Source organism: Pecten maximus, chromosome 8 (assembly GCF_902652985.1).
Source record: "Pecten maximus chromosome 8, xPecMax1.1, whole genome shotgun sequence".
In the NCBI taxonomy this organism is placed as follows: Eukaryota; Metazoa; Mollusca; class Bivalvia; order Pectinida; family Pectinidae; genus Pecten; species Pecten maximus.
The window spans coordinates 46,042,934-46,053,407 of record NC_047022.1 but is presented as its reverse complement, the minus strand read 5'-3'; the positions used below and the strand labels follow the sequence as shown (position 1 = coordinate 46,053,407).

At 35.6% G+C, this 10,474-nt stretch overlaps 1 protein-coding gene across 15 annotated transcripts in view; it reads right to left on the bottom strand.

Moving 5' to 3' along the window:
- Positions 1 to 3,116: 3,116 nt before the first annotated feature.
- The window catches only part of LOC117333679 (RIMS-binding protein 2-like), a 323,862-nt gene continuing 316,504 nt past the window's right edge, over positions 3,117 to 10,474 (bottom strand). For 10 of the 15 annotated variants that reach the window (XM_033893100.1, XM_033893085.1, XM_033893093.1 and 7 more), the window contains one exon: positions 3,117 to 8,793. In XM_033893100.1, the coding sequence (XP_033748991.1) occupies positions 8,608 to 8,793 (186 nt within the window). In that variant the 3' untranslated portion in view covers positions 3,117 to 8,607. The remainder of the gene's footprint in view (positions 8,794 to 10,474) is intronic. The other 5 variants (XM_033893088.1, XM_033893094.1, XM_033893095.1 and 2 more) reach the window with 4 other exon arrangements.

The following is a 10,474-nucleotide window of genomic DNA, read 5'->3' as shown; positions in this document are numbered from 1 at the left end:
TATTTATTAAATTAAATCCCAACATGGTTTCAGAAAACATACATTGTATCTCAAAATAAACGCTTAGGATTAAAATTATCAGAAAAAAATTATCTTTAATTTTAAAGGGTTAATGTTGTAATAGAAAAGATATTTCAAACCTTTTTTTCCAAAATATTGATGATTAATGAAAATTGTTTAATAAGAATTATCTTTACTTTCTATGTTGAGTATTTGTCTGAATAGACATTCATTATAGGATGATATTGTGAAGATTTTTTTTATACTATTGGCTTACTATAAATTATTAAAACTATCAAATTCTGAAGTTCAGTGTTTGTGTCAGATAAATAATTGAAAATTAATTAGGCATTTGTCTTTTATTCATTTGTTTTATTGTTTAAATATAATAAATCATGAGATATATATGGTAGTGTACAGTAATCAGATTTGGTTTGTTTCTTTGTTTATAAGGGACATAACTTGTTGAACATCTATATGAAGGACACTTAGGTGTCCTTTATACACAGGTTCGCTTGTACATTGGGTTTTCATTCATTAAAACTAATAATAAATAACATGTTAGAATATGCATACTCCGGCAAGATCTTGTTCAATATAATATGTTGATCAATTTTATCACTTAGCCGGCCTGTTCATGCATGTGTTACAGTCATGCCATAAGTAAGGACATAAAGACTGAAAAAAAGGTGGGCTTGGCATTTTATAAATGGGGTCTTTTTCAGATAAAAAAAAAGAATGGGTCCATGAGAATAATTTGAATGGAGAAAAAAAATTGTGAGTCCCAGAGTGTTTTAAGTGTTAATAATCAGCTTGGTTGGAAGGGGTGAATGTAAAAAAAAATATATTCATGTCATAAATATTATATTAATTTGTATTTATTTTTTCTTCATGATAATATTGATAATGATAATTTGTATCATTGAAAGGAAATGGTAAATTACTTTTTCTCCAATGTACAGAGGATATTTCCCATTTATGCATGTTAAAAGTATTAGAAGGATTATTATAAATTAAATTATTTATTGAATTATTTCGCTTCAGTGTTCAGTGAATGCCCCTTTATGTTAAGTATTCATAGTAAAAGGGAAATAACTCTTAATAAAGGCCTTAAAAAATCCGGACTTATCGTTGATCAAGCACCTGTGAGAGTGTATTAGAGATCAACTTCCGACATGCGCAGAAATAGTTTTACTGCAATGGCGAAGCGGGGGAAGTTCGAATTGCAGGTACAGCACACTGAAAATGACTGTATGTTCACTTTATAAGGCAAGTACCTGTGTAATACGACCAACGAAGACTTTTAGGACTATAAGAAATCATTTGGAGTGATAAATGTGCCGAAAAACATTTCAAAAGTTGATATAACACTGTCGTCGAAAGGCAAAACTATGCACAAAACGGATGTTTTCCTATAACTTACCCATTTCAATATCTTGTATTAAGCAAGCTGGATCGCTGCATACCTCAAAATTGACGTTGAAATGACCGTTTATGTTTACATTATGACGCCATAAAATCTTGGGTCATGGAATGGACATGCGAGGATTTGGGAGCCATTTTATCAAATTTTGTACCAAATGGGGTCTTGTACCAAATGGGGTCGTGTGACGTTAGGTCAAAACTGTAGAAAATAAATGATAGATAGGTCAAAATGTAGAAAATGAATGATGATAGATAGGTCAAAATGTAGAAAATGAATGATGATAGATAGGTTAAAAGGTAGAAAATAAATGATGATAGATATGTCGAAATGTAGAAAATGATGAAAGATGGGTTAAAAGGTAATGATGATAGATAGGTCAAAATGTAGAAAATGAATGATGATAGATAGGTCAAAATGTAGAAAATGAAAGATGATAGATAGGTCAAAATGTAGAAAATGATGATAGATAGGTCAAAATGTAGAAAACGATGATGGATAGGTCAAATTGTAGAAAACGATGATGGATAGGTCAAAATGTAGAAAAAGAATGATGATAGATAGGTCAAAATGTAGAAAACGATGATAGATAGGTCAAAATGTAGAAAACGATGATGGATAGGTCAAAATGTAGAAAAAGAATGATGATAGATAGGTCAAAATGTAGAAAATGATGAAAGATGGGTTAAAAGGTAGAAAATGATGATAGATAGGTCAAAAAGGTAGAAAATGATGAAAGATGGGTTAAAAGGTAGAAAATGATGATAGATAGGTCAAAAGGTAGAAAATAAATGATGATAGATAGGTCAAAATGTAGAAAATGAAAGATGATAGATAGGTCAAAATGTAGAAAATAAATGATGATAGATCGGTCAAAATGTAGAAAATAAATGATGATAGATAGGTCAAAATGTAGAAAATGATAGATAGGTCAAAATGTAGAAAATGATGATAGATAGGTCAAAAGGTAGAAAATAAATGATGATAGATCGGTCAAAATGTAGAAAATAAATGATGATAGATAGGTCAAAATGTAGAAAATGATAGATAGGTCAAAATGTAGAAAATGATGATAGATAGGTCAAAAGGTAGAAAATAAATGATGATAGATAGGTCAAAATGTAGAAAATGAAAGATGAAAGATGGGTTAAAAGGTAGAAAATGATGATAGATAGGTCAAAAAGGTAGAAAATGATGAAAGATGGGTTAAAAGGTAGAAAATGATGATAGATAGGTCAAAAAGGTAGAAAATAAATGATGATAGATAGGTCAAAAAGGTAGAAAAAGAATGATGATAGATAGGTCAAAAAGGTAGAAAATGATGAAAGATGGGTTAAAAGGTAGAAAATGATGATAGATAGGTCAAAATGTAGAAAATAAATGATGATAGATCGGTCAAAATGTAGAAAATAAATGATTATAGATAGGTCAAAAAGGTAGAAAGAAATGGTAATATACAGTTGAACCGTTGATAGAAAAGTCAATTATGCAAGAAAATAAATAATAACAAAAGTTGTCAGAAGACATGACTCGACGAGTGGGTTTAATTTTTAAAAGTATGTCAAAGGTCTCGGTCGGTCAAGGTCAGCAAATGTAGTACCAACAGAAAGGACTTGTATAAAGGAAGACACATGTCTAGTATATTCGTGTCATATATATACATTATTTAGTTAATAAAAACAAAAAAACATGATTATATTCTGAAAATAATTTTACTTATGTATCCTCTGTGGACATTTTCTTTCACCGTCAACATCACATCTTTATCAATACAATCATCGAAACATTGTACACATGATGGCATGCAAGGACGCGATACCAGTATGTACAAACAGGGTACAAAATAAATATGCATCATATACACAGTTCTAGCTTCATCACGTGTCTAAACATAAGGATCCGTTGTCTAAGGTGTGTGTTGTTTCTAAAAGCGTCGCATAACTATATAAAACAAAAAGTAATATCAACATACAGACCGTCAAATAGCTTTTCTTTGATGTTTTTATTTTAAATGCATTTGGTGGCATATTCTTACCATATTTCGACATCGGTAAAACTGTTTTCCCTATTTATAACTGCAATCAAATCGTCACATAATACTCATTTATCTAAATTCTATCTAATCACACAGTTAACCCGATGTCCTTGTTAGATAATAATATTAGCACCAATCACAATACAACAAGGGCACTTCACAAAAAAAAGAAAAAAAAAAAAAAGAATACTGGCATGGGACGACAACACGACGCTGTTCTACAACAACCTAGCTCATCTCCGATATATACATCTGATCATGTACATTTCTTTCCAAATGAAACTTGACGATATCGATTGTGTTCCAGTAAAATAGTTCCGGGGGAGATTTCTGTCAAATTCTGTAGGGTATTTTGATGATTTCTGCGCATTATTTCAATCCTAAATACAACATCTGTGTTAGTCTTTTGTAATCTAACCTCCAGGGGAATATCTCCGTGCACATACGCACGCGCGCTCTCTCTCTCTCTCTCTCTCTCTCTCTCTCAAACACACACACACACACAGGCACATGGAACGTAAGATTATTATGGTTTAGTCCTTGTCACAAACATACAGTAAACATGTTTAAAACCAATACGCCAATGACAAATTCACAACGCAAACTGGGGGAATGTAACGGTACAAACTGGGGTAATGCAACGGTACAAACTGGGGGAATGTAACGGTACAATATGCGTGGTTCCTGACGTGTTTCCTGATAGTTTTATAATAGTATTTACATGTATAATGTATCGGTATTAAATACTACTGTTTTAGTATATATGATATGTATGGTATTATATGACAGTATAATCTATCTGGCCATTATAATGTTCGACCATTTAAACTTAAGTCAAATACTAAGCAACCCAATTTTTTGGTTACCGACAGAAGTTTCTGCACTTAGGTATATAAACATAAGTCGAATAGGCTGTAGTTTCTTATTATACAGTATCTATGGATCACAAATCAGTTTATGCATTTTTGTTGTTGAATTTCTAGTGGAAAATGTTTTATCGAATGACACTCAATTGAGCAATCAAACATCTATATGAAAGTCGTGACATAAATAGGGTCAATCTTGAGGGAAGATGTTACTAGGTCATGTGATCGACAGAACAAATGTTATAAAATAAAAATCTTAATATCAACACAATGAAATAATGCCGCTAAATGGTAAACCAAACATCAGTGTTACATATACTGATTGTGTACATCAACGCATGACACGGTCGTTTAACCAACGATCATAAGGAACATTGTCATTAGTGGATCAGTACGAACCACGACCACAAGGAACATTGTCATTAGTGGATCAGTACGAACCACGACCATAGGGAACATTGTCATTAGTGGATCAGTACGAACCACGACCACAAGGAACATTGTCATTAGTGGATCAGTACGAACCACGACCATAGGGAACATTGTCATTAATGGATCAGTACGAACCACGACCACAAGAAACATTGTCATTAGTGGATCAGTACGAACCACGACCACAAGGAACATTGCCATTAGTGGATCAGTACGAACCACGACCACAAGGAACATTGTCATTAGTGGATCAGTGCGAACCACGACCATAGGGAACATTGTCATTAGTGGATCAGTACGAACCACGACCACAAGGAACATTGTCATTAGTGGATCAGTACGAACCACGACCACAAGGAACATTGTCATTAATGGATCAGTACGAACCACGACCATAGGGAACATTGTCATTAGTGGATCAGTACGAACCACGACCACAAGGAACATTGTCATTAGTGGATCAGTACGAACCACGACCACAAGGAACATTGTCATTAGTGGATTAGTACGAACCACGACCATAGGGAACATTGCCATTAGTGGATCAGTATGAACCACGACCATAGGGAACATTGCCATTAATGGATCAGTACGAACCACGACCACAAGGAACATTGCCATTAGTGGATCAGTACGAACCACGACCACAAGGAACATTGCCATTAATGGATCAGTATGAACCACGACCACAAGGAACATTGTCATTAGTGGATCAGTACGAACCACGACCACAAGGAACATTGCCATTAGTTGATCAGTACGAACCACGACCACAAGGAACATTGTCATTAGCGGATCAGTACGAACCACGACCACAAGGAACATTGTCATTAGTGGATCAGTACGAACCACGACCACAAGGAACATTGTCATTAGTGGATCAGTACGAATCCACGACCACAAGGAACATTGTCATTAATGGATCAGTACGAACCACGACCATAGGGAACATTGTCATTAGTGGATCAGTACGAACCACGACCACAAGGAACATTGTCATTAGTGGATCAGTACGAACCACGACCACAAGGAACATTGTCATTAGTGGATCAGTACGAACCACGACCATAGGGAACATTGCCATTAGTGGATCAGTATGAACCACGACCATCAGGAACATTGCCATTAATGGATCAGTACGAACCACGACCACAAGGAACATTGTCATTAGTGGATCAGTACGAACCACGACCACAGGCAACATTGTCATTAGTGGATCAGTACGAACCACGACCACAAGGAACATTGCCATTAGTGGATCAGTACGAACCACGACCACAAGGAACATTGCCATTAATGGATCAGTATGAACCACGACCACAAGGAACATTGTCATTAGTGGATCAGTACGAACCACGACCACAAGGAACATTGCCGTTAGTCGATCAGTACGAACCACGACCACAAGGAACATTGTCATTAGCGGATCAGTACAAACCACGACCACAAGGAACATTGTCATTAGTGGATCAGTACGAACCACGACCATAGGGAACATTGCCATTAGTGGATCAGTACGAACCACGACCACAAGGAACATTGTCATTAGTGGATCAGTATGAACCACGACCATAGGGAACATTGCCATTAGTGGATCAGTACGAACCACGACCATAGGGAACATTGTCATTAGTGGATCAGTACGAACCACGACCACAGGCAACATTGTCATTAGTGGATCAGTACGAACCACGACCACAAGGAACATTGTCATTAGTGGATCAGTACGAACTACGACCATAGGGAACATTGTCATTAATTGATCAGTACGAACCACGACCATAGGGAACATTGTCATTAGTGGATCAGTACGAACCACGACCACAAGGAACATTGTCATTAGTGGATCAGTACGAACCACGACCATAGGGAACATTGTCATTAGTGGATCAGTACGAACCACGACCACAAGGGACATTGTCATTAACGGATCAGTACGAACCACGACCACAAGGAACATTGTCATTAGTGGATCAGTACGAACCACGACCACAAGGAACATTGCCATTAATGGATCAGTACGAACCACGACCACAAGGAACATTGTCATTAGTGGATCAGTATGAATCACGACCACTGGGAACATTGTCATTAGTGGATCAGTACGAACCACGACCATAGGGAACATTGTCATTAGTGGATCAGTACGAACCACGACCATAGGGAACATTGCCATTAATGGATCAGTACGAACCACGACCATAGGGGACATTGTCATTAGTGGATCAGTACGAACCACGACCACAAGGAACATTGCCATTAGTGGATCAGTACGAACCACGACCATAGGGAACATTGTCATTAGTGGATCAGTACGAACCACGACCACAAGGAACATTGTCATTAGTGGATCAGTACGAACCACGACCACAAGGAACATTGTCATTAGTGGATCAGTACGAACCACGACCATAGGGAACATTGCCATTAGCGGGTCAGTACGAACCATAACGCTGATAATGCTGAAAGATATTTGGTGCAAATAAATATATAAAAACAAGAACAATATCAATGGAATGTAGTTTTGATCTCAATAATGAATTATATTGCTTTTAATCTACACCAGATACATAAACTCTTAATAAATGTTCTTTTTGATACAGCCATACAATTCTTGTATATTAAATTGTTAAGTCTATGTACACTTCTTAACCATTGCTTTACATTTAATACGTCACAACTATACATTTATACACGTTACCATAGCAATGTAATCGCCTAGACACTGCGTGTAAGCACTTCAAAACGACGTTGCATGTCAAACTATTCCATCAGTTAAAACGCATGATTAACGTAGAGAAAAGAAGTAAACTGGTAGTTTCCTTAATAAATTGGTTTTTTTTCAATAACTTTTCCTTTAAAAACCATCAATTGATATATTTACATTTATTTTTACATTTGTTTGTCGAATAAGGAAACGTGTTATGGAATTGGACAATAAATAAACACTACTTTTGTTGAACAGAGGACCGATTCCCATGTTTTTTTTCTGTAAAGATGAAACCTGACTTTAAATATGTCCAGCGTATTATGTTAGAAAATAAAACAACCTAAATAAAAATATAAAGACACGGCGATTTTTCTATCACAGACTTAAGTGGACAAACGACGAGACAAAAGTTCAGAGGTCGAAAACAGCGCATTCTACATATTGGGCACACTGCCTGGTTATCCTGTATCATGTCAAAGTGGTTCAGGTGAGGCAGCAGTGTGTTTTAAAACGTCAATGTTCATTTACACGTTAAATTACCATACTTCTTAATTGACGAGTGACTGATCGTAAAGAATCTATTTTTCAAATTCCGATCAAAGTTCCGAGTAATGGGAGATGATCTAATATATTTCTATGGATTTGTTTTTAAATACAATTTCCTCATAAATATAAAACCATTTTCATTGCCTCGTATAGCCATGTAGGTGGTATTACAGAATAGCTGAATCTCATTCAGCATTGGCCATCTACAATGTTAACATACAAATGCACAACTAAATCGATTATCAAAACAGTTGACAATCTGATTTCCAAACTACATGTACATGTAACATCACTTCTCTAGAGGATTTATCGTCAATATCTAGCGAAACGCGTTGTTGTCTCTCACAAAAAATTGTCACGATGTTTTACGATCACTTTCTCCGTTTTAGTACATCTGTCTACATGTCTCTATTCTTCTTGAAAATAATTCTTCCTTTCTAAAGATCTCTCATATGTTCTTTGGCGAAATTCAGCAGGCATAAGTGACCGATTTGTTCACTTGAACAGTCCTATATAATTGTCTCGTGTTTTAAGATTCCATCCAGTGCCACATTATCAGTTCGTGCCACATTATCAGTTCTGGCCACTGATCTATCTATCGTGTAAGCTTTTTAAAAATATTTTTGCCTTTTGAAAGAATTCCTCCTGAATTTTTCTTCTTTTGGCGAATATCATCGGGCGTCGCAGACCGAGAACGGATCGGTGTGTGATTGTGACTGGCACTCTCTACCCAATCCGGTTGTACGGATTCCACTGTCGGGCTCTGTCCCACGTTTGACGTCTGAAAAAGTAGAAACAAACAAAATAAAACATCTCTAGGAAATAATAAACTATTCGATATGATAACGTTCACAAACAGACATTTATAAATGTACCCGTCGATTCACGACCTTAACACTAAATTCTTTATATGGATACTAACGGTCCAGTTCGAGTCATATCTATCTGAACCATTCCCTATCAGTGGTACTCCATCAACATAACAATACTGTTTTTCTCCCGAAATTTGCACTGGAATGGATTGTATTGACCATAAATATAAAACTCAATTATTCTTTATTGATAGACTAAAATATTTATGAGGACAAATATGTAATTCGGAATATAATCTAGCGGACGTTCTTTTAAGTGTGTAAAGCATCATTATGAATTATAAACCAATACCAGCCGACACCAGCTATATTTGGATATAAGTATTAATTATACTATGCATCTACAGCCAATGTATAATGGAATGTATGCGCTAACATGTGACGATATCTTCAATATAAAGGAACATCTTGGTCACAGCACCAGCTTTAACATACAGCATCAATAAATATTTTTTCTATGCTTGAGAGATAAACGGTATTTTTTTTCTATCTTTACCGAATCTGCATTTATAAACGACATGATGATTAGTAAATCCGACAGCTGATAGTGTTCCTAGTGTTGATGTAGTGTTGATGGTTTTTACAATTAGGAATACAAAGGGACAGTTAGAAAAACGAAAAGCAACAACACAACAGGGTATCAAGCTGGTGTAGGAATAGGGTTATAGTTTTACTTTTAAGAAGTACATTTCCAACATTATATTGGGTCACATAAAATTATTTGGAGACGAATAATCAATTTGTTTTACAAACATTATATTGTGACACATAAAATTGCTTGGAGACAAATAATCAATTTGTTTTACAAACTTTTTTTTATGGGAAACCTTTAATAAAGTCAACAGGTTCACCCTACCACAAACATTACTTTTTTCATATTCAAAAAAAGTGTTAGTATTTGGATAGTACAATGTTGTAATGGGTCTCATTCATACTAATGAAGAAACAAAATATAAATGGTTGTTTTCTTATTGACATCTAGAGTTTTGGGTAGATAATGAATAAAAACTGATCTCTATATATGTGGTACTTACCAATTAGAGCTTGTACCTATTACGGATTTACATACAAACCATGTTTACATTCGTAAAGTTGCCTACTTGTCCGTGGTAACTTGTCTGTCAGGTCCGTGAACTAATGCAAGTCTAGCATTTCTATGTCTTGTTTGTCAGGTCCGTGAACTAGTGGATGTGTAGCATTTCTATGTCTTGTTTGTCAGGTCCGTGAACTAGTGGATGTGTAGCATTTCTATGTCTTGCTAGTGGATGTGTAGCATTTCTATGTCTTGTTTGTCAGGTCCGTGAACTAGTGGATGTGTAGCATTTCTATGTCTTGTTTGTCAGGTCCGTGAACTAGTGGATGTGTAGCATTTCTATGTCTTGTTTGTCAGGTCTGTGAACTAGTGGATGTGTAGCATTTCTATGTCTTGTTTGTCAGGTCCGTGAACTAGTGGATGTGTAGCATTTCTATGTCTTGTTTGTCAGGTCCGTGAACTAGTGGAATGTTTAGCATTTCTATGTCTTGTTTGTCAGGTCCGTGAACTAGTGGATGTGTAGCATTTCTATGTCTTGTTTGTCAGGTCTGTGAACT